The sequence below is a fragment of the Artibeus jamaicensis genome, unplaced genomic scaffold, assembly GCF_021234435.1.
Source record: "Artibeus jamaicensis isolate MK-2021 breed Jamaican fruit bat unplaced genomic scaffold, CSHL_Jam_final scaffold_847, whole genome shotgun sequence".
Taxonomy (NCBI): Eukaryota; Metazoa; Chordata; class Mammalia; order Chiroptera; family Phyllostomidae; genus Artibeus; species Artibeus jamaicensis.
The window spans coordinates 28420424-28445702 of NW_026522057.1; the positions used below are offsets into that span (position 1 = coordinate 28420424).

A 25279-nucleotide genomic window follows, 5' to 3' on the forward strand; every position below is an offset into this window, starting at 1 on the left:
CCCTCACTCAAGTGCCACTGGAGGGAAAAGCCATAAAGTGAGTGATTTGGGGTAAAACACTGAACACTGTGCTAATGAGTCTTACGGGGCAAGTTGGGAGTGTGTTGGGAGGGATGCTGTCTAATTGGTTTTCCCAGTTTGGGACTTGATTTCCAACCTCAAAATGACAATATAAGCGTCACCACCACATTCCTGTAGATCCAGCTCAGCAAACAGGAGCCGCCCCAAGGGCGCACGTGTCTTGTGCTCAGAGGCCAGTGCGTTTCACAGCCTGGAAGTGGTGCTAACAAGGGCACGTCACAGAGAGAGCTGCAGGCTTCCTATGAGGAAAGTCCCCGTGACAGTTACAATCTATTTCCCTAGGAGTTATTCAACTAATTAAGTAGTTAATTAAGGCACCAGAACAACAAACTGAAGGTTTCAAGCGATCAAATGTAAATTACGTTTTTTATATAAAATGCAATCGTCTCTGTGGAACCAGACCGCAGCTCCTGGTCTGTCTTCCATCGCTATCCGCACATTTGCTCTCTGCCACCAAAACTTCAAGGCCTATTAAAAAAAGCAGTACTCACTCCGTTCCCCCCAAAACAGTTATTAAGTTTACCTCTTTGGCTTGAAGGCACATCACCCTTCCCGAGTCCGGGCCGCTTCCCCCATCCATCCACTCCCATCCATCCCCCACAGCCACACACAGGTGCTGGGCTGGGCTCTAGGGAAACAGAAATAGGTGAGGCCCACCACCCACCCCCAAGACACCCCCATTCAGCACATTAAGAATTCCAACCACAAGGTAAGTTACACGACAGCACGGCAAGGGCCTCACAGGGACACAAAAAGCAGTGCCCGGGATGAGAGCAGAACAAGAGGACAGGACAGGCTGCACAGATGGGTGCCGGGAAGAAAGGACAGCTGGGCAGGCCTCCAGGAAGGCTGCCTGCCAGGGGCGACAGAATGGTGGAGAAAGCGTGGGGTGGAGAAGGAAAGAGCCTGTGTGAAAGGCCAGGACTGTGAGGGGCCTGCTTCTGGGGACGGGAGGGGACAGGGGAGGCTGGCTGGTGGGGGAGCAAGGCTGCATTTGACCATGAAGGCCCTTGGGGGTTGGCATTTCTCTACCTTCACCTGCATGTACATCCAGAGATTGAGTTTTGGGTTAATGAATACTAATTAACGAACACTTAGCAAAGCAAATCCAGATGACAACACACGGCGCCATGCGGAGAGCTGGGTGCGTGGTGAGTTCTATGCCCCTGAGCATGAAGCCAGGCAAGGGCTCGCCTACTGTAGGTCCCATGTCTGTCTTGGTCAAGTTACGCTGGCATGGTTGGCTCAAGTTTAACCTTCAGCAGTAAATTTCTGAAGGAATAAATTACAAGCTTAAAAGCTATAGTTTGCAATTGTTGAGGCAAAAATTGTAACAAAAGCATGCTAGTGGCCCAGGTCTACATAAAAACAATGCACACAGGTCAGATGCACTCTGTCCCGGCCTCCCAGACACACTGCCCTCCACTTGCAAACCAACTAAGTTATCACGTCAACTATGCTTTTAAAAAGCTTCTCTTACATAACTTGTTATAATTTAAAAGTGGCAACATAAAACAGCTCTTCTTTTGCTGGGATACATTATGATGTCGTAAAGATTTATGTGGAAGGAGTGACTTTATAAGCAAAACACCATTCAGTGGAGAGAAAAACCTCAAAACAAACAGCAATAAGGCCATTAATGTTCTTCTAATCTCTTGCTTAATTTCCAGTTCTTAGTATTCCTACTCTTCTCCATCAGATGAAAACACTTTAATTAGAATAAAGAGAGCTTAAGAAAATGGATGTAATGAGCAAGCTTCCATTATCACCGAATTGCGTTCTCTGGGTTTTCTGTCGCGTGCACAGAGCGGTGCAGAAGGACCTTCCGGGTGACAGTGCGCGGCAGGGACCAGCCGGACTCTCCACGAGCCCTCGCAGGGCACTCCAGGCTGGATGCCGACGACACACACTGCACCCAGGCCTCGCAGGCTGGTGACGCTGGCTCCTACACAGCCCACATGCGACCACTCCTTCAGCACAGAGGGCGCCCGAGCACACGTGGTGCGTGAAACCACCAGAAGGGCTCTTCCTAAGCCCTTCCTAAGCCCTTAGGAAGGGCCCCAGAAGGGCTCTTCCTAAGCGTGGGGGCCACAAGGGTTGTCATCTCTCTGGTTAATCTTCACAGGGCTGGAGACGAACTGAAGAGGACCCAAAGTCACTCAAACCCAGTAAAAGGACAGGGTGGGGGCATCTGCCCACCTTCCCCTGAGGCTCCCCGTCTGAACAGGAGGTCGCAGCCTGTGTGCTGCTGAGCTGGTCCTGCTTGCCCTTTCAAAACATCTATGCTTCCTGGACTCCACAGCTGAAAAACAGCTCTCTGACCTCATCATCAATTTTTATGAACCTTTAAAGACCCAACGTGGATCAAAATAGATTAATTTTCCCTGCCTGGTGAAGGCTGATCACACCTGCCTCTCCAAGCCTGCGAGGGCAGCAGGTACCGGCGGGCGCCGGCCTGTGAGGAGGGACCGTCTCAGAGCGAGACAGGTGGCCCCACCAGACTCACACGGGCACTGCTGAGCCTCGTGCACCAACAGAGCTTGAGGACTGTGCCGAGATAAAGACAGGAATCTAAAGATAAGGCCAAGTGTGGGTGGGATTCTAAAGGATATCTGTCCCCTTCCTTTCCCCTTCATTCCTTCTCCTCCTGCCTCTTCCCACCGGGTCCCCTGACCTTCTCTGCCCATGCACACTGCATACCCCCTGCAGGATCCCACCAATCCGAGAGCTTGGAGAACGTCCCACATGCTGAAAACACTGAGCAGCCCAGGCCAGGCCCCTCGGCTCACGTACAGACTCACATCATGTGACTGCCTACCCAGCACCTGCACTTGGCATCTTCGAGTTGGCGCATCCACGACACAACCCTGGCTTTGTCTGCACCCTTTCTCCCCAGGCTGAGACTCCTTCTGTCCTCCCTGTCTCAGTGCAGGCAACTCGCACTCCTCCAGCAGCTCAGTGCAAGACCACCGGCACCACCCCACACCCACAAGTGGCCTGCCAGCTCTCCTCCCGAAGCACTTCCAGCAGCTGACCACTCCCTTCCGCCCTGTTCCCAGTACCACCAGCCCTGGCAACAGTGGTCTCCTCGTGGTCTCCCTGCTTCCAACCCTATCCCCCTGAGCTGGGTCGGCAAACTTCTCCTACAGGGCCAGAGAGGGAATACTTTAGGCTCTGTGGGCCAGACAGTCTGTCATGACCACTCGGCTGTTGCTGCTCAAAAGCAGCCTCAGACAATTCGTGAGTGAATGAGTGTGGCTCTGTTCCGACGAAACTGGAACTGAAGTGGACAGCGACTTCTGAAGTTTGTATCATTTTCATGTGTCACAAACTATTATTACTCATCTTATTTTTTTCAACCACTGGAAAACGTGAAAAGCCTTTCAGTTTGCTGGCCACACAGAAGTGGACGACGGGCTGCATTCGGCCCTCGGGCCATACTGTGACAACCCCTGCCGTAGACTACTGTCTGCGCTGCATTCAAAGCGGTCCTTTTAATCATGTCATGTTCCCGCTCAAAAACCGTCGAATGGCTTCCCTTCTCATTCAGTAAAATCAAAGACCTGCCCATGACCGAGAGGGGCCCACTGGGATATCACTCCTGGCTACCTCGCCCCTTCCTCTCCACCGCATACCCTCAAAGCAGCCATGCTGGCCCTCCGCTCTTCTCCTCCCTTCTTTTTGCTATTGCCAAACCCACCTCCACCTCAGGGCCTTAGCCCCACTGTCCCCTCTGCTGGGAATACTCTTACTTCAGATACCCACAGGGTGTCACTTCCTTCCAATCAGCCTAGGGGAGACCCATGTGCAAGTCACACCATCTAAACAGTGCCCCCACTCGGCAAACCATTGAAACAGTCAGGACCCTTTCGATGGTGTACCTGGGCTCACTGGTCTTTGTCATACTTGCTAGCTCTTGATACCCATTTCTTTGTTTATTCAGAAATGCCCAGACCAGGCCGTTTCATGACAGAAACGAGACAGCATGGTGTTTAGGATCATGCAATCTGGAGGTGGGAGACCTGGGCTGGTGTGCCGCCAACACCACTCAGCGGCTGTGACGCTGCGCAAGGTGTGCCTGCCCCTCTGTGCCCAGCACCCCATCTGTGGGCTGAGGAGACAGCCCCTGCCTCCTCGGAGTGCAGGTGGGAAGGAGGGAGTGACGTCCCTGGCACACGTAGCCACTCCCTTAGTGTCACTTGTTCTGTTTATCGCCTTCCCCGTCCCACCAGAAAGTCAGCTCTGGGAGGGGAATGGTCTTGTTTTGATTATGGCCTTATTCCTGGTACCTGGCACCTGGGACAGTGCCTGCTGCTGGCACTCAGTGAACACTGACTGAACAAATGAGCAGAGGTCTGAAGGCATCACTCTGTGGGCCAGGAGAGCACTCCTCCATCACCCAAGGATCGAGCAAGCCAAGGCTTTCTCAAAACCCACTGCAGAGAGAGAAAACAGAACCCTCCCAGTCCAGGTGATCTGTCCACTGGTGTTTCTCCATTCTCTGCCCACAGGGAGGCACAACAGCTGTCTGCGTCCCCTCACGAGAAACCGCCCACACCTTAACCTGTGCTGTGCACTCAAAGGTCCCGTGTTCGGTCTCTAACCAAAGTGAGGACATAAGATTTCATAGGCAGGTTCAAGTTCCGCATGGGCAGTGCCAACCTAATCCCTTGCAGCCCAGCTCGGTGTAGATCTAACAGTGTTTCTTGGACATAGCACAGTGGACAGTTTACTCAAGTAGCTGACATTTAACTGACTTCTAAAAACAAACATCTTGCGAAATCACGGAAGCCTTCCCCAAGCAGAAAGGTGGTAAGAATACTCCTGCCAACCAGTCCTCCCCACATATCCCTCCGCAAGCCGCAGCTCTCAGGAACTCGGCGCTTTTGCTGGGACAGAGTTCTGACTCACAATGGCATTAAGAGTTGTTACAGTACTTCCAGGTTCTGCCATTTTTGTGACAAGGTCTTTAGAGTAAAAATACTTATTCATGTCCCTGTGTGACCTGGGCCCTTTTTGACATAACAGCCTTCCCTCCTTTCGAAGAAAGGGGGAAGATAGGGTCACCCAGAGTTAATTATGCACAGTAGAAACTACCTCCTAACCCTCTACACTGAGATGCTTCCCAATGACACAGAAAACCACCCTCTTCAGCAACGGCTCCACCCAGGAGAACGATCGGCTGAGGTGTGGGTGGTAAAAGCACATACTACCAACTTGTACGCACATCAGTTGCGTAACTGCCTACCTGCCCTGAATACCAGCAAATCGTGGGCACAGCTAAGTAAGTGATTACGAAGGGTAGGAAATCTGGAGTTAAGGAGGACCTCCTGGGAGAGGTCAAGGTGAACCGGTATGGACTCCACCATCAGGTGCCAGAACAAGTGGCTGTGGCTCACAGGGGCAAGGGTCTGAGAAGTAACATGTTTCTTCTCTTATCTCCTGCAGTGGTTGTTTTTCAAATTCTGCACTTGGTGGGTCATTAAGGTCACAGTGACACAGACAGCACAAAGGACCTGCATGAGCTAGGCGGCCACACGTCCCCTCTCAACACTGCACTGCTATGAGGTGGCAAGACCTGAAAACTCAGGCTAGCACTCTAATTGAATACTGCATTTAGCTGCTGATCCTAAATAACACTTTGTCAGCTTTTGTGATCTAGCAAAACCACATGCCTTGTGATATACCAGCTGGCCTATGGTAATGCCCTTGACTTGAGGCTTAAAAGCTTTGGTCGGGACCTAACTTTGATGTATTGTATTTCCATTTCAAACTGCAATGATTACCCCTATATTTGGCATCAGACAGAATGCTCCCCAAATCAGATTACGGCTCGTTAACGAAGCGCCCCTCCCCTGGGGAGCACCCCTCCCCTCGGGAGCACCTGCACAAGAGCTACTTGCTCTGCACTTTGCTGGTTTGCAGGATGGAAAAGCGGTGGCTGTCTGGTTTACAGGAAGTGGGGATAAGAACCATCTGCCTGGCCTGGTGTCTCTTTAATTAAAACTTTAATTACAGATATATCTCTGCGCAGATACATGCGGTCTATCAGCTCCTGTTCTTAATTACCTGTGCTAACGAGCATGCCAGGCAGTCAGTTTGCTGAGCGTCTACTACATGCGAGCACCCACATAAGCAAACTGAAGCAGAGCAAACAGCCGCAGCCAGAGTGCCGACCTCCCCGAAAGTCCTCTCGTGTGGTTGGTGACGACAAAAGAAGGGAGACCCCCCAGCCCGGTTTCTCTCTGGGAAACTGAAGGACTAAAGGGGTAAAATCCTTAGGAGGATCAGCGCAGGGGAGTGAGAAAGGGCTGGATGATCAAAGCCTGAACATCACAGTTCGGGGCAAGCAGGTGTGCTGCTTGACTAGCTAGCATGTGGTCTGTTTCTGAACCCACCTAAAAATGGGTGTGGGCCCTGGCCGGTGTGGCTCAGTTGGCTGGAGCATCGTCCCACGACCAGAAGGTTGAGGGTTCAATTCCCAGTCAGGGCATGTATTGGAGGAAACCAATTGATGCTTCTCTGTTGCATCAATGTTTCTCTCTCCCTTCCCCTCTCACTAAAAGCAATGAAAAAATGCCCTCAGGTAAGAAGTAAAAAAAAAAAAATTAGAAAAGGTAGGTGTGGAAGTCTGAGGCGTGCGGCACAGCAGCACAGGGACCACCAGTGCCGTCTCGCAGGGGCACAGCGGGCAGCGATCCTGCTGCCGCTGCCCCCTCCCACTTTCTGGAAGGGCAGGCTTTCACTGACGAAGAACAGAACCGTCCCTGCGTCCTCCTCCCATGCGATCGCCCTCGCTCTCCTCACCGCAACCGACTCGCAGGTGCCTGCTCCACACTGACCCTACCTGCTGGGTGGGGGCTACACGGCTCGCGGCTGCCCGGGGCCGCATCCACTTGCCCTTGGAAACTTGTCTGTGAGAGGGGGCAGGAGGGATGGTGACTCTGACCACTGCTCCGTCCCTCTCAAGGCACTGGGGTGTCACAGCCTGCACGCTGCTCCCCCCAGGTTATGTGATGGAGGAGGCAGTGCCTGAGCAGCCCCTCAGGAGCAGGTTCTTCACCACCAAAACGAGGGCGCCAGCCCAGGACCCCAGACCTCCCAGCTCTGTGGACTGTGCCACAGGGGCTCTGGAAGCCTGAGATACGTGCCCCTAGAACAGTCCCGTCGGCCTATTGCTGGCCCTCTGTCCTGTCGGGGACTGCTGCCTGGCAGTCCTCGAACTAACTCGCTGAGGCTGAAAGACCTCAACTTCCACGATAAACCACTGGATTAGGACAGCCAGCCACAAACATATCTAACCATTTTTAGGCTAATGAGGGGTAGTACCTACTCCTTTGGAAGGTAAGTTCTGAGACAAATCAAGAACTGCTCCTCTGAACACCTGTTATATGCCAGGCCCTTAGAGGATTTACTTTCCTGTCTGATGACAGATACGCGCCCACCAGCATCTGCTAGACAGAAAATGAGAAAAGCAAGGAAGAGGAAGGAAATGAGAAAGCAACCTCATTAACAAGGGGGAGGAAAAAGAAAGGTAAAAGTGTGAAGGAGGGAGAAGTGTGGTCCTTGACTTCACTTGGCCCTGGGCTCGTTTCCAGCCTGGTTTTTGTGTGGGTCAAACACCCATTTGCAGGAGACTATATTCATTCTACAGGGAAGATGGCTGGGACTTTCCCCATAGGAAGGGTACTGACTATGGGCAGCTGAATTACTAAACGGGCCCACAAGGGCCCACTTCAGGTTACAATGCAGTTACCTGTAATAGAATTAATTAGCACTGGCCCAGGTTCTGGAAGCACAGGTCTACATGTACACAAATTATTCACTTTTTCTCTTGTTTACAATGTACACTTCCTGTACTTCTGTACCAATTGGCCAGTGGTTCCCTGCTGAGCAGCCTCAGAAGAGTCTGGGATGGGGCTGGCGCTCCGCATTCTAAAGCCATACAAGTGACCTGGACGTGCAGCCACAACTGAAGTCCCTACAAGTACCAGATGAACGGCAGGGCCTTCCTAGAGGGCGTGGTGGTGGCGGTGGGTGCTAGAGGCCTTACTGAGTCAGGGCGCTGGCAGTGAGGGTGGTAGGGAGCACAGCTGAGGTCCCTGTAACCAGATGGCAGAATTGTTTTCTTGTCAGGGGTGCAACGGGGTTTGCCAGGAAGTGTCAGGCAGCAGGTGTCAGAGCAAGGGCAGCGCCTGGTCTGGGGCCCAGGTCTGTGCCTGACGAGGAGTGTGACCTGCGAGGGCTGACCGGCTGGACCTGAACATCAGTGTTCTCGGGCGCAGATGGAGGTCACACACCACCTCCCTCCCAGACTCAGGTGACCAGAACGCATGGAAACCCCGGGAAGGACATGGGACAGCAGACGTCCTTCCCACCCATCTAGTGGGGGAAGCGCTGAGGCCTGTGGGCAGAAGTCTCTAATCAGTTCAATGCACTCTGCCCCCCTGAAAGCTAGTCAGCTTACATCGGCCAAAAGGGACAGCGTAAGTGCTGACTCTGGGTCTCCCCCAGGAGCCTCTTTTCTTGCGTCTCCACAGCCAAAAACAGCCAAGACAAAAGCACATATCAGCAAGGGTTAAGTAGCTCTTAATCACCTAAACTTTTCTTCCCAAAAGGTTGGGAGCCCAGATTTAACTCCGGCACCAGCTCCTCGCTCTAGAAGCACACACCAGGCTCCGAGGCGATGGAGGAAGACGAAAGGAAAAGTCTTGTGAGTTTAATTCTGTGTGAGGCGTGTGTGCCCGCCCAGAACTCCAGTTCACTGAACGCCCTCCTGCCTGGGCCTCTGCTGGTGACGGGGCCCAGCCGGGACCCAGCCGGGACCCCACAGCCACAGCCACAGCCACAGCCACGCTGCACGCCGTCCTGCTCTGAGTACCTAGCACACAGCATGGCCCTGGAAGCAAGACATTTGAAACAGGAGGAAACTGAGGCACAGAGAGGTTAGGGAATCTGTCTGAGTCAAACCTCTGCAAGGGGCTGAGGTGGGATTCGGCCCAAGGCGGCCTTTCCCCACAGGGTTGGCTGCCCTGCCCCTCAGCATGATGAATGGGCCTGCTGCCGACCTGGCCACAGGATGCAGTTTTAATTCAAAGGTACATCCTCTAAGTCCCCCGTGTCTCCGTCACCAGGGTCTTATTTATCCTGCCAACGACTCTAGAAAGCAAGTCGGAGACACACAATATCTGCACTTCACACTGGTACAAGTAAAGCAGAACCAACGAAAGGGTTCACGAATCCTGCAGGGGAGGCCAAACAACTAATTCACTGTTTCAAATACCAACATGGAAGTCTTTCAATTTGGGTTTTTTAGTTTTATGTGACTTACTTAGAAGACATCAATGGCTGTCCAGAAACCCTGCTAGTAATGAGCAGGTCCCTTGGTTCTTACACTAAGGTCTTCTCATTGAATCCTGGTTATAAAAACTACATGTGGCCAAAACCTACTAAAATTCCTAAGTACTAATCACATTGGCAATGATCACTGATAGTAAGTAATGCATCCACACACAAACTGTCTTAGAAGAACTATCTTAAAATGTATTAAGCAGAAAACATTAAAGAAAATCTAATTGACCTAAAAGCAAAATAAAGCATCACAATTAAAAACAAAACTTTTTCTCTGCACCTATTGTCTCTTCCGCTCCCACTGGACTTCTGAGTAAAAGTATAAGACTCTCTCTAGATGCCATGGGAGCCCAGGGGACATGGACGAGGCCCTCTTCTGCCAACAGGGAGCTGTGACTCTCTGGGGACCACCAGACGGCTCGCCCTTGGGCTCTGGCAAGTTCAGGGCTGCCTGAGCAAGAGGAGTGGAGCCACCCGCCCAGCCCGCCCAGCCTGCCCAGCCCGCCCAGCCCGTGAGTCTGTGAACAGGCAGCCCAGGCTACGTGGCACCTGGGGGTGGGGTGGGGGAGGACATGCCACGAGAGGCACGAATAAAAGATGGGACAGGGAGAACATTCCTACGCAGCACTGAAAGTGTTTTCATTAAAAATCACCTTAAAATGCAAGCTTGGATAAATTAGTTGCTCCCAACTATTGGGACATTTACTCCACGCACTTTCTGACTTTACGATCATAACATGTTTTACCCATTTGCATTTCGCAGCTGATGCTTTGTGACTCTGTGGAAAGACACCCGACAGGCCAAAGGCAGTTTCCCAGCTACACAGACAAAAACAAGGAGTTTCTGTGCTCCATAAGGAGTGCAGACAAAAACGAGCTGGTAAAGCCTGAAGAAGAGTTCGTAAGCGTTCCCATCACCAACGAACAGCTCACTACAACTAATTTTAATCTGTGATTCTAATGAATGACATAAACTTTTATAGGTATCAACAAAGCTCAGAAAGGACTTACATCCATTTCAGTGCTCATTTAGCAGCTTCAGCTGTGTGCAATTACAGCATCAGCATTAAATGTTAGACAATAAAATAATGAGACACTTAAAAAATAATCTGTGCTTCAGTGGGCCGTGCTGAGAGAGCTCACATGATTTTTTTAAGAACATAATTTCTTGGGAATATCTTTCCAGTTCAAAGAATAAACTCAAGACTGACTTTCGTTTTTAGATTTGGGTTGATTGCTTTGGAGTAAGAATTTTCTAAAAAGAAGACTACAATAAAAAAATGCATCATCTGAAGAACAGTCCTAAAACAGCATATGGCATAAAGCAATCTGGTACACGAACCATCACAGCTGACCAGACTTCAGCAGAGTTACAAAAGGACATTTTTTATCATGTTAGTAAAATGTTGCTTATTCTTAACTTATGCCTCAAATAAATAAAATATTAAAGGAGAAAGGTGAATTTTAGAAATGAGACAACTTTCTTATCTTCTAGCCCATACATATACATGGAATTAAAGGGCTAAACCTTTTCTCCCAACAATACTTGTGAATACAAAATATAATCTAAGGTTGTAGAATGTAGCAGCTAAGAGTAATAAACTCAAGTTGTTATGATTTCTAAAAAGAAACAGGAGTTAATCTGCAAAAAGGTGGAGGGTGTGGCAATAATGAGGGTGTACATGTGGGAGGAAAGGGGTTGTGGTGCCATGTATGTGGTGGGGGGGTATTTGTGGGGGGGAGAGGGAGACAGAGATGGAGAGGGAGGGAGAGGGGGTGAGGGGAAGGGGAGAGAGAGAGAGAAAGAAGGAAGAAGGGGGTGAGAAAGAGATCTGTGTGAACCACAAGTTAATTTAGCTATTGCAAAATATGAATAGAAACAGATATACTGTATGGGGAAATGTACTCATTAAACTAAAATTTTAAAAGGATGAAAACACAGATTACATTTTATTTTTAAAACTGAAATGAATTTTAATACAGAAAATGAAGACAGCATTTTGCAAATTTATCGCTCAAAGGGATATCTCTATTTGAGGAAATCAGCGCGTTACACTTTGAGAGATGAAATGTTACAGCTTGCACACCAAAATTAAAAAATGAAATTAAATTAAAAAATGAAATGGTTACCAAGGTAATGCAGGTCAGGGGATCAAAGGTGAAGGGTCACACATTATTAAAAAGAAATCCAAAAGGGCGGCTGCATCATGATCTCTGCAAAACAAAGGAGCTCCAGTAAATAAAACTGACATCTCTGAGAAATTAAAACGCAGTTCTTGAAAAGAAGACTCCCTGGTAATTGAACACAGTCATCCCTGATCTCACGTAGAGCCATTTTATTTAGGTACCAAACCAAATTTTAATTACCTGTTACCAACAAAATTTTTGTGCAAAATTAACGATTCAATCATATTAAAATGCGAAACACCCCAGTTGTGAATTGAGAAGCACTGCCACTTCCACCGGCCCCCACACCCTGACTTCTGGAAAGAACAGTGCTTGACAAGTCGCCAACATGCCAGACAGCGAATCTGGTCACGGCATGGTGAGTTTTTGTTCCTCTGCTCAAGGAATGAGTTCCAAAATTGAGTTTTGCAAATTTGTTTCATTTGAAGTAGCTGCATAAAATTTCCATTATTGGAACATTTAGTATAACAATGTTCTAGAAGACAGCAATAAAGTGATACATGATAAAATAAACTGTGTAACTATATCTATTAAGATCTGTTCTCACATCAACTCTCACAGAACAGGGACAAGAACACATTTTAAGCAAAATCACTTGCTAGTTCTACTGGAATTACATGGAACTAACAGAAACTTGACACCAGGACTATCTTATATGGGGAAAAAAAGCATCTGACAGGTTAGGCTTCAATTTCTTCAACAAATGCTATTACTTACTTATCTTTCCCATTAGCAAACTAAAAAAGATTATGCTTTGCAACATATAGCAACCACCTAAGTCATGCCAAACACAGCTCTGTGGCAACAGCAAGCATAACGATTAATAGTTACATTAATTCCCATGCCCACTTTGCTAGCGAATAGGATGGATGCCACCATGATGACATAATCTTTAGTCGCCTACCTTCCCTGATCCCAGCACCCTAATCCCTAGCAGGCAGTGTTGACAAGGGCTCCCCGTTTTGAGAGTAAAGGGGATCACAACTAGCGGAAACGCACTTTAGAAGTTCCATCTCTCCTTCCAGCTTCCTAGTTCCGTTTCATCCCACAATACCTATGCAATTCCAAAAATACCTAGAGATTTCAATACTGACAACTGCCCAGAATGATTTTATTAAAAGGAACAGTAAGTGTATCTATCCTTTCTGGTGGCCTAGAGCAATCGATAAATTCAGGCAAACTTCGTTTTACTGTGCTTTTCTTTATTTGCATTTCAGATGCTGCTTTTTCTTTTTTTTACAAAGACCCTCTGCCAGCAAAAGATTGCATTACCACTCACTTCCCTGAGACGTCAGACCCCAGCCCACAATATCTCCAAGATCTTGCCTGTCAACAAACCCCATAAACATCAGGTTTCTGTTTACCCTGATTAGGTTTTGTTAAAAATAACCTGCAGAGTTTCCTGCACTAGATACAAGTGTGTTGGTGCCTTGAGGCCTTGTGTCTAAAAACATGATTTTTTTAAAGTTCCATAGCTACTGAAAAGTAAACCAGCATTTCATTACTCCGGAATGCTCATCTCCCATAAAGCCTGTCACATACGTATTTGTTGCTGGGAGGCATGCAGGCAATTCCGCACACTATAGCAGGAATCAATACCCCATCAGAACGAGGCACATGCTGTTTTAGCAGCATTGTTATTCGGACCACTTCAGCATCTTCGTAAGGAAAGGCAAGAAGCCAGCGGTAAAACATTAGTCAAGTTTTGTTTTACTAAAAAATTTCCTATTAAGAATGAGAAAAAAGTCTATGTATTCAGATCAAGTATCTCTATGTAGCCCTTTATTACTAAGACACATGAATTTATTAACTATTTTTTTTCTTGAAAACAAGAATCTAGAGTACTCACACAAGATTTTCAAAAATCTTCTAAATCATTTCTAAAATCCCAACTCACAAAAGTATGTTAGCCCAAATTTTAGGTGATTTAAAAACCTCTGGGAAGGATTTCAGTGGCGTTTTCCAGCTGAGTTTACTCTGGGGTGGAGGGAAGTTAGGCTTCTAGGATTTACCGTGTCCCCAGCAGCAGAGAGGCCTGGAGGCCCGAGAGCCCCTGGGAGCACCTGACTCAGCTGCGACCAGGAACCACAGCCAGAGCCGCCTCTCTGAGGCAGGCATCTGGGGTGCGCACACATTCTCCACAGACACAACATGACAACTGTCTGCTTCACCCCAAATCTGTTCAAGGGACATTTCTGCTCCAGACTCCGGAAGCTGTGGGGCCTAAGGAGCTTTGTATTTTTTTCCAAAAAACTTGGACACAAAACGTTCTCCTGGGCCCCAGCCAGAGTGCCTCGAGGGCCACTATGGCCCGTCTTCCCCCTCCAGAGCCCCTTTGCTCCACCAGGGCCAGGTATGGACTACGGACGGCTGACCTGATGAACACTGTGCACGCGGAGACTACTGGGGTTTCTTCAACCTGAACCAAGTCCCTACCAGGTAGCACCGGCGTTTTTACATCAAGGGAAAGAGAAGGGCAGTCCACTGCACGAGAGTCCCCTTCCGAAACGATGGCCAGACACTGAATTACACGGCAGGCACCCAGAACCCTACTAACCCCTCAACGTTCATGTGCATTACAAGCACACGAGCTTGCCACGGTCTAACCAGGAAACTGGACACCACGCCGGCGTCCCTGAAGTGAGGAATACCCCAAGTGTCACTTTCACCAGACCCTCAAAAGTCATCAGAGTTCAGCCAAGAGTCAAAAAAATACATTTCTAGGGAAATTCTCACCCATATGAAGCTCTCAATGTCAGGGCAACTTTTGCATAAATGTTTTCCAACACACTCCACTTCTCTGTGTTAAATTATTTTTGGTGCCAAGGACCAACCAGCACTTATAAGCACAGAGAATTAATTGGTTCACTTCCCAACTAAACAGACACAGAACGAGGAACACCATTTCTAACAGGGTTCTATCACAACAGAAGTGCTGCCATTTTCACCACAAGCATATCCATTTCAAAACAAAACTCCCTAGTTTTGTTTTGAAAGAACTAGAAAGAAATGAACACAAAGAGCCTAGAAGATTGAGAAAGCCAGAGAAGCTAGAAGACAGCTGAAGGAACCCATGCCAATCACTGTATATATTTTACCAATTCTTTACAGAATGGCTACTAACTCAACAACACAATGCTTTCTGCAGCAGAAACTAACATCAGCTGATGTATTCAGAGAGAAATGTCCAGCCAAAAACTTAGTACAGGCTTGGACGGAAAAAGGGGCCACACACCAAACCAGACAAGCTCAGGGGCAGCCTGCATCATGGCCTCACAAACGCAGAGACCAGAAGTAACCACACAGATGGTCTGAAATGAAAACGTCCTAACTCGAAACCATGGCAGCTCGGGGCAGGGCACACGCAAGAAGCAACCAATGGATGCATAAGTAAGTAGAACAGAAAATCGATGTTTCTCTCTCTCTCCTCCCCATCCCTCCTTCCTCTCTTTCTCTCTTGCTCTAAAAATCAGGAAATTATTTTTTTTTAATTCCTAATTAAAATCAAGTCATGGCAGGTAGTCATGCCAGAGGACAGTAGATTCCTTGACAAACGTCAATCTTTACTTAACAAACCTGTCTGCTATTTTTTGGTATCTGTGATAACATGCCTTCAGAATGTCAAGGTAACTTCTTTGCCTTTGTGAGCAAGGCCCACAAAACACCTCACTATGTTCACGGTTAACTGTTAACTATCCTGTACTCATCAATGTAAAATACAGTACGTGTCTATTCATTTAACTTTTTACCCAATCCCAGAGATAGCCCCCCTTTGCTCTGTCCCACCTCCCTAATGATCACCAGTGGATTTCACACAACCCCCCTGCATCTTCTCCTTTGGTTCTAATGCAGGGGTCCCCGACCCCTGGGCATCAGACTGGCACTGGGCTCATGGCCTGTAAGGAACCAGGACGCACAGCAGGAGGTGAGCAGCAGGTGAGTGAGCAAATTGGTCCCTGGTGCCAAAAAGGTTGCGGACACTTTTCCAATGTAAAAAATAAGGTGCAAACTGCCGCTCTCTGGAGCATTTCCTCAATCCAATGAGGTTTTGCATCCCAGCAACTGTCGTCAGTTGGGCTCAAATAAACTCAAAAATTCTCTACCCAGGGATGGAACAAAAAAATTAATCTATAAATTATAAATATCAATCAGTAAGCAAATCGTCAACATGTCATCCAATAGAACAGACAATTGCCTAGAATAAATGCACTTGAGCAAAGTCCATCCCTGAGTTAAGGGAGGATTAAATAGCTATTTTCCTTCCAGGTTAGAACTGATGTGAGAAATACCACATACAGAACAGCCAAGACAAAAGCATTTGATCTTTTCAAGTTTGTGGCTCCTACCCCTGGTACACTCCCTCCTTCCTCTTCCCCTGCCCCATGAGGAGCCACCCTATTTGTGGACCTTTCTGAAAAGAGACTTCCTGTGTTGAGCTTTTCAAACAGTCTGCCCTATTTGTTTCTCACACACTCTGTAAATGATCCGGTGATGTACACCTACAATCATCACATTGTTTCCACTCCAGCCCTCAGAAAGAAAACAAAAGCTGACACTACAAATTAAATAACCTGCCACCTAGTACTTTATCCTCGACAATGGAATTTTTTTCCTGATATCATCAAAGATACCACAAAGTGATAAAGAAGGGAGGCACAGAGCACCAGGGAACTTTCAGAGTGATGAAAATGTTCACTGGGGTGGAAGGTGACGGCTGTGTGGTGTGTGCGTGTGCACACTTGTCAACCATTCGCTTTAAGTATTTGCGATTTATTAGGTGCCAACTGTACATCAAAAAAGCTGTTTAAGGGCTGGGAGGCAGGCACGAGTGGGGCTTGGCCTCTCCCTAGGGCCCCGCGCAGAGGAAGCTGAGCCCTGGGAGAGACACCTTCCCTGAGCCAGCAACCCCACTCTGGAACTGGCTGTCTGCTGCTGGTCCTCTGGGTAGGTGATGTAAAAGAATCCTCCTTGTTGGAAATGAATAAATACGTAAATATTGTATGATTAATTTGTTTAAAACTGATCACTAACTTTCACATTATCCACAAACCTGAAATTACCATATTTTCTAAATCGAAAATCAGGGAAATCTGACGCAGCTTCTCTAAGAAGAGACTATTTGAAATCAACTTCCGACATGGGCCTAGATTTGCAAGTGACATTTAAATCCATCAAAATCCTTAAGTTTTCTGTCAGACTTGTATGTATTAAGCCGACTGTGTCCCAGCCAACTCCCCACTCCTTTCTGGCACTATCTCACTAGGGAAAAGATTAACAGAACATGTGCCAACGTCTCCCAAACACCGATTTGTAGGAAACGGCACACGAGGGACACAGGCGGGCTGGGTCAGACTTTCCTCCTGTCCTGGGGGCCTCCAAGCCCGCTCACCGCGCTCACGCAACGCGCTCACGCCGCCGGGCGTCGACGTTCCTCCCCTTCCCGTCACCTCTATTCGCTGATTCTCAGACTTCAGGCTGACTGAGCGCCCCTGTTCAGGCCAAGTCATCCGCAGAAATGGTCGCCGAGCCCTACCCTACAGGAGCACGGTCAGCGCATCGAGAGAGCAGCCGCACCACCGGCCTTCCCGGCAACTCCCGCGGAGCCCACAACTCTCGCGGTAAGAAAACTGCGCAGGCGCGTCCGGCCCCGCCCTGGCCCCGCAGCACAGGCCTCCTTCCGTCCCCGTCACAGCTGGCACAGCCACTAAGGTGGAAAGTAGGAACAGGTTCCAGCTGGTGAGAGCTGTATGCGGTCCTCCTTCCCAAGACTATCAAGAAAATTTTTAAATGCCGACATGTGCCTAGAAAGTCTTTAGCACCCGAAAGAACAAAGCTGCGCGGACAGGCAGCGCGGCTACACAGGAAAGCGGGGCCCTCTCCGGGCGTTACAGGGGAGCCCAGACATCCTGGTTGAGGTAACGGCACTGCCGCTTCCTACTTCTACAACCTTGAACAAATTACTTAACTTCTGAACTAAGACTCACTTTCTTCGCTGATAGCATGAAGACAACAACATCCCTACCTCACAGGGGAGGCAAGGAAATTAATGAAAATAAGCGATAAACACGGCTTAGCCTGGTACTTAGGACCTACAAAGCAATAACCATCAGCTCCAGTTACCACGACTGCAATGCTGATCAGCTCGCGTTTTTCTCATCTGATTCTTCCCAAGCTTCACAAGCAGGGTACCGCTGCCCCTGTTTTTGCAGATGAACAAAGGTTAAGTTCGAGACATACGCAGTACCCACGCTCCACACAAGGAGCTCCAGCACGTGGGGGGAGGACGAGGGACGAGTGAACAGGTAGGTCCTCAAGGGGGAGACACACTTTAAAGACTCAGTGCTGTGCCTATCACATACAAAACACATTTAAAAGGATACATGTGGGATTTAAATCAGTAGAACAATAGAAATAAAGACAAGGACTTATTTGCATATTTGTATGCAAAGAAGGAAAAGTAGGACTTTCCCATTCTGCAGTTCTGCTACTTTAATTAAGAGATAAATTCAGATTTCCGGCCAAGACAGAGGCGTAGGTAAATATGTTTTACTTCCTCTCACAGCCAAAAGAAGGACAACCACCAATTTAAAAACAAATAACCAAAACTACCAGGACATTAAACTGTATGAAGTCTGACACCCAAGGAGTTAAAGAAGAAATATTCATCTAGACCAACAGGAGGGGCAGAGATGGGCAGCCGGAACAAAGAGGATATGCAGCAAGGTGGCACCTGGCGGCCAGGGTGGTCCCACATTCATGTGCAGATAATCTGGGAGGAACAACTGGAGAGCGAGACAGACTGCGCAACCCAGGGGTCCAGCGTGGAGAAATAAAGCCTCAGAACCTCTAGCTGTAAAAACCTGTGGAGATTGTGGTGGTGGAAGAAACTCCATGTCATAGGAGAGTCTGTTGGAGGGAGTCATGGGGTCCTAGAATGTACACAAACCCACCAACCCAGGAATCAGCACCGGAAGGGAGCAATTCCCTTGCAGGTAGCAGGGGAGGTGACTGGAAGTGGGGCAAGAGCACAGCAAGTGACACTATTCCCTCTCTGACCCCTCCCACAGACAGAGACACAACGCAGCAAAGTGGGCGCCCCGCCCTAGTGAACACCTAAGGCTCCACCCCTTACAATGTAACAGGTGCACTGAGACAAAGAACTATGACCCAAATGAGAGAACAGATCAAAACTCTAGAAAAACAGCTGAGGAAGAGAAAGCCAACCTGTCATATGCAGAGTTCAAAACACTGGTAATCAGGATGCTCACTGAAATGATTGAGTACAACCACAAAATAAAGAAGTGAAGGCTATACAAAGTGAAATAAAAACATGCAGGGAACCAACAGTGAAGGGAAGTAAACTGTTACTCAAATCAACAATTTGGAGAAGGAAGAAACATTCAACCATAACAGAATGAAGAAACAAGAATTCAAAAAAATAAGGACAGGCTTAGGAACATCTGGGACAACTTTAAACATTCCAAAATCAAAATCACAAGGGTGCCAGAAAGAGAAGAGGAAGAGCAAGAAATTGAAAACTTACTTGAAAAAATAATGAAGGAGAACTTCCCCAATCTGGCAAAGGAAAAAAGACTTTCAGGGAGTCCAGGAAGCTCAGAAAGTCCCAAAGAAGTTGGACCCAAGGAGGAACACACCAAGGCACATCATAAGTTACCCAAGATTAAAGAAGAGAGAATCTTAAAAGCAGCAAGAGGAAAGGAAAGAGTTACCTACAGAGGAATTCCCATAAGACTATCAGCTGATTTCTCTAAAGAAACCTTGCAGGCAAGAAGGGGCTGGGAAGAAGTATTTGAATCATGAAAGGCAAGGACCTACATTCAAGACGACTCTATCCAGGAAAGCTATCATTTAGAATGGAAGGGCAGATAAAGCGCTTCTCAGATAAGGTCAAGTTAAAGGAGTTCATCACCACCAACCCCTTACTATATGAAATGTTAAAGGGACTTATCTAAGAAAAAAAAGATCAAAACTATGAACAGTAAAATGACAACTAACTCACAACTATCAACAAATGAATCTAAAAGAAAAGACAAACAATGCAAACAAAAACTAAGGAAAAAACTAGAACTGGAACAGAATCAGAGAAATGGAGATCACATGGAGGGTTATCAGTGGGGAGGGGGAAAGGCAGAACAGGGGAAAAGGTACAGGAAGAAGCATAATTGGTAGGTAGAAAACAGACAGGGAGACGTCAAAAATGGTATAGTAAACAGAGAGCTCAAAGGACTTTTAGGTACAACCCACTGACATGAACTAAAGTGGGGAATGCTGGAAGGTTGGGGGGTGCAGGGCAGAGGGGGGATAAAGAGGGAGAAATTGGGAAAAGTGTAATAGCATAATCAATAAAATGTACTTAAAGAAAAAACAAATCATTCATCCACAAATATTTACTGAGCACCCAACTCTGAACAGACTCTGCGCAGGCTCTGCACCGGAAAGAGCAGAGAGGGTCAGCCTCGTCTATTCGAGCCCGGGAGGGGAGGGTTCAGACAGGGCAGGTCGAGTAGGCCCTGTGAACAGTGAAAGAGATGTATACGATACCATGGAAACACAGCAAGGGGGCCTCACTGACACCGTTGGGGATGGAGAAATTTGCCAGAAAACACCAAGTTAGCTGAGACCTCAGTGGTGGCAAGGTGGAGGGTGACCATCTTCTAAGCAGAAGAAATGGCATGTCAAAGGCAACAGGGCAATTAGGGCTGAGAGTGTAGAGCGAACTGAGGGGGAAGAAACCAGGGGCTGGACCAGGGAACCAGGGGGGAGGGGCAGGGCAGGAGGCTGGAGGGTGACAGACAAGAGTACCCAAGCCCTGTGCGCCACAATAAGAAGTTTACATGGCATCAAGTACAACAGGAAATCATTCAAAGGTTCAGGAAAGGGGGCACCAAAATCCAACTGGCATCTTTGAAAGACCACTCTGGCATCTGAGCGGAGACTGGGCTCGGAGGGGACCGAACAAAAGCAGAGCAGGGACAATAGTCAGGAGACCCCCAAAGCCAGTCTGAGAAACTGCCACAGTCCAGAACAGCCTAAGGAGACGTGACGACTAAATGTAACGTGACATCCTGGATGGGGTCCTGGGACAGAACAGGACACTGGGCAAAACCGAGGAACCCAAATAACCTGAGCTTCGTGATAGCACGTTGGCGCTGGCTGACTGGCCGGGACAAACGCACCACAGCAGCACTGGCGGGGAGACTGGGTGTGGGTTCACAAGAACTGTAATGTTCCAGCAATTTCCTGTGACTCCAAAGCTATTCTAAGTGTAAAAGCCGATTTAACACTACCCGCCAGGGCTGACTCGGGGCCCTGGGAGTGAGCACCCTTCATGGGGACAAAGACAGAGAGGAAGCTCGTAGGCTCCACTGCAGGCCGCTGCGAGGGGCGCAGGTTGGACCTTCCACGTGCCAGGCAGGCAGCGCTGCTGCCGTGTTCAGCAGAGTGCTGAGCTCAAAACAACTTTCGAAGTGAAGGGCCTCGGTCTGATTCCTGAGAAATATCCCCACGACAGAGCGGAAGGTCTAGTCTCAAGCCCTGACAAGACGCTCCTCTTAGATGCCAGGCAGAGGACATCAAGCATGAGGGAGAAAAACCAGGGGCCAAGGAGAAAGGCGTGGTCAACTGGCTTAGATAACACTTGAAACAGCAAATAAAATAAGCACTGAAAAATACTCCTTATATTTAACGGCTCTGAGATTACTGGTGAGCTAAAAAGGAGGTTTCAGCAGAATAATGGAAGCCACGTTCAGACTGGAGTGTTTGACTACCAGGTGAGAAAATGGAGGGAAAACAACCCTCACAAGGAGACGGGCCCTCAGATTCGAACAACCAGCTCCCCGGCAACTTTAGCCACAAAACCCAGAGGTGGAAGCACCTCAGGTGTCATCGATGGATAAATGGACAAAGTGTAGCACATGCTTGATGAAATATCACTCAGCCTTAAAAAAGGCAGGCAATTCTGGCACATGCTACACCATGGATGAACCCTGAGGACATCATGCTAAGGGAAATGAGCCAGTCCCAAGAGGACACACAGAGCAGAAAAACTCAGACAGACAGACAGTAGACTACAGGCTGCCAGGGCCTGGGGGAGCAGGGAATGGGGCGGGAGTGTCTAATGGGGACAGAGCTTCCCTCCGGCCAAGACAAGGAGAGTACAGGAGAGAGATGGTGATGATAACTGCGCAACAATAAATGTATTTAATACCAAAGAACTGTAAACTTAAAATGGTTAAAATGGAAAGTTTTATGTTATGTATATTTTAGCACAGTTATAAAATTTAAAAGAAAAAGAACTCTAACTTAAATGTGGACTCCAGACCAAGCTACAATGCCCTATAAAGGGGAACAGTTAGAGCTGGGGTGCTCCAACCAGACCGGCACTTCCCAAACGTGTCCCCCACGATGTGCAGGAGACAACATGCACCTGCGTTCTGCAGGGTCAGCCCTTGTGCTCTGCAAAGGGGCGGGGCTGCCCAGACTGCTGACCAGCAGTCTCTGACCTGTACGGCACTCACCCACTAACGCTGTGCACCCTATAAGTAGTTTTAGGTTTGAGGTGTTCTCAGACGTGAGAAAAGCTAGGAAACAATGCTAGAGAAGTGAAGGATGCAGATTATAACAACTCAATTTTCAGTCCCAAGAAGAGTTGCTTTAATTCATTTTCTTCACCAACCCACAACTTCTGCTGCCAAAGGAAAAAAAAAATGTGGTCTCAATTGATAAAAACTACTAAGAGATCATTTATAGAAACAAATGAATCTCTACTATGAAATCACACTCCGTCTGATAGACACTTAATAGAAAAGGAACAGCAGTTTCTCTTCACCACGACAGACTGACAGACACAACCCAGTGTGTACAAAGATAGAAAAAACAGTGAGGTACTGACACAGGCGCCAAACAAACAGGTCAATGAATGAGAACAGCCAGATAAAGCACAGGTAAAGACGACACTTCAAATCAGTAGAAAGGATAAATAATTCAATAGTAAGCATCTAACAGAGGAAGGCAAAGGGGCTGGAAATCAGAGCTCTGTCTCACCTTGCATGTATATATATATATATGCTCATTGTTATATATATTATATGCTTATTATATATGCATGTTTGTATATATACACACATATATATACACCGTTATATATAAAAATGCTTTATCTGTATCAGACACCTAAGGATAAAAATTCGAAACAGAAAAGAAAATCTGGGGAGAATGTTTAGTAACTGGTAGGAAAGACTTTCCTAGGTACGCTATCAAGGCCAGAAACATTCGAAGTTGGGTGGCATGACTCAGAGGTCTGCCAGAAGCACATAATGTGTTTAAAAATTAAGATTAAAATATAGGTGGACTAGCCAGGAAAAAACTAGGCATACATTTTTTTCCCACTCAGTGACTTTAGAGAGGAAGGAAGGGAGTGGGGGGGAGAGAGAGAGAGAGAAGAATCAATTTGTTGTTCCACTTATTTATGCATTCACTGGTTGCTACTTATATGTGCCCTGGCCTGGGATGGAACACAGAACTTTGACACACTGGGATGACACCCTAAGAAACTGAGCGCCGACCTGCAAATCAAAGGGTTACCGGTTCAATTCCCAGTCAGGGCACATGCCTGGTTTGCAGGCCAGACCCCCAGTTGGGGGCAAGCAAGAGGCAACCACACACTGATGTTTCTTTCCCTCTCTTTTTCCCTCCCTTCCCCTCTATAAATAAAACATATATTTTTTTAAGGAAAAAACATGCCCTGACCAGCACGGCTCGGTTGGTTGCAGTGTCGTCCTGACACCAAAAGGTTGCGGGTCCCATTCCCAGTAGGGTCACATACAGGAGGCAACCACTGGATGTTTTTCTTCCCCCTTCCTTTACCTCTAAAATTAATAAATAAACTTTTTAAAATTTTTTAAAGAAAAACAAAAATCAAAGAAAATGGATGAAGCACTTATTAGAAAAAAGGGCGAAAGAATGAAATGATGATTCAAAAAAGTAATGCAAGTGGCCCCCACGCCACGTCTCAGGACACACAGAGAAATGCACGTAAAAGACGACACTGACTTTAACACAGTCAATGGAGAAAGATTTCACAACGCACCAGAGCCCCGTGTCGCTAGGGTGTGGGGAGATGGGCGGTCTCCCACGTGGCTGTCAGGAATACAAGCTGGGGTGACCTTCCACGAGACAAAGTGCAAACGTTCACACTCTAACAAGCAACTCCACCGGCAGGGCTCTCCTCGACGACAGTAACTGGAGGCGTGTGCAAAAACACACGAAAAGAATGGCAAGGGCCTCGCTGATCCTAAGAGCAAAATACTGGGCAATCAATAAAGAATGATTTAAATTTTTTACAGAATATCCATGCTCTAAAATTACGTACATCCATACCCACGAATGTGCACAGGCATGGGAAGTGACCCCAACAGCCCTGGCCGGAGCCCTCAGTGGCATGGAGTGTTGTCCTGCAAACCCTGGGTTGCAGGCCAGGTCACAGGTTGGGGGCATGCGAGGGATAACCAATTGATATTTCTCTCCCTCTTTCTCCCTCCCTTCTCCTCTCTAATAAACAAACAAATATATTTTTAAGTGGCCACAACAGACTGTGGTACAGGAGAGAAATAGTGTGTTGGGGCAGCGCGCTCACACACATCTACAAGTACGTGTACACATATTTACATACATACATACATACATACACACGTGCAATTTACGTATGCTTTTTATTTAACATAGGCATTTTTTTTAAGTCCAGGGAAGGATTCAAATCAAATCATTATTGACTATGGTTACACCCTAGAGTGTACAATTTTAAGAAAAAGCTTTAAATTTTAATCTCTACACTTCTATGTTATTAGCATTTTCCAACGACCATTTATTACTTTTATAATTAAATGTTTATATACCTTTCTACGGAAAATATAATAAAGCAATTTCTATGGGGGGCAGACTACCTGTGACAAAAGGATATAGGTGATTTTGTGTGTTCCCTTTTCCTCATTAAGAGGAAGTTCTTCCAACATAAGCCACTTCCACCTGTGAGTGTACAGTCCTACAACATCTGACTCAAGTTCTTTTCAGCAAAGAAGGCCCTGCACTCAGCAGTCAGGAGACATTAGCTCTCAAGCCATGATGAAGTTTTATGTGGCACCAGAATCTGCAAAAAAAATGCAAGACTCGGCTAAATGAGAAGAAGGAGTTGTGTGAATGCAAGCAAACAAGATCTTCATGAGGCTCAACCTAGCAAGAACATGGAACACTGTGGGATGGGCCCAGTTAACAGACCAGGAGAGCAAGTGCAAGCAGCGCAACTGTAAACGTCACTTGCTCAAACTGCGGTCGCTCTGCAGCTGCACTGGTCTCCCTGCAGTGATCCTCCAGCACCACCACCTTCAGGCAACACGGCGTCTAAGAAAGACAGGGTGTAAAAGAGCTTCGGTATGTAAATCAATATGTAATTCCAATTTGATTTTAAAATTACTAAAAACAGTCACCTCTCAGTGCCCCAAAGGAATAGATGTATAAATTATATTAATACAACTGAGAAATACAGTGAACAAAACTTAATACCATGAAACTAAGCTACCTCAAAGAATTCAAAATATAATTGAATAATTAAATCCTTTAAGAGCAAATATAATGAAAGTTTTAA

General features: G+C 47.3%; 1 protein-coding gene across 2 annotated transcripts in view; it reads right to left on the reverse strand.

The window, feature by feature from the left end:
* Positions 1–11363: 11363 nt before the first annotated feature.
* Positions 11364–25279, reverse strand: part of LOC119055913 (calmodulin-binding transcription activator 1-like) — a 78592-nt gene continuing 64676 nt past the window's right edge. For both annotated transcript variants that reach the window (XM_037154212.2, XM_037154211.2), the window contains exon 4: positions 11364–11646. In XM_037154212.2, coding sequence (XP_037010107.1) covers positions 11638–11646 — 9 coding nt within the window. In that variant the 3' untranslated portion in view covers positions 11364–11637. The remainder of the gene's footprint in view (positions 11647–25279) is intronic.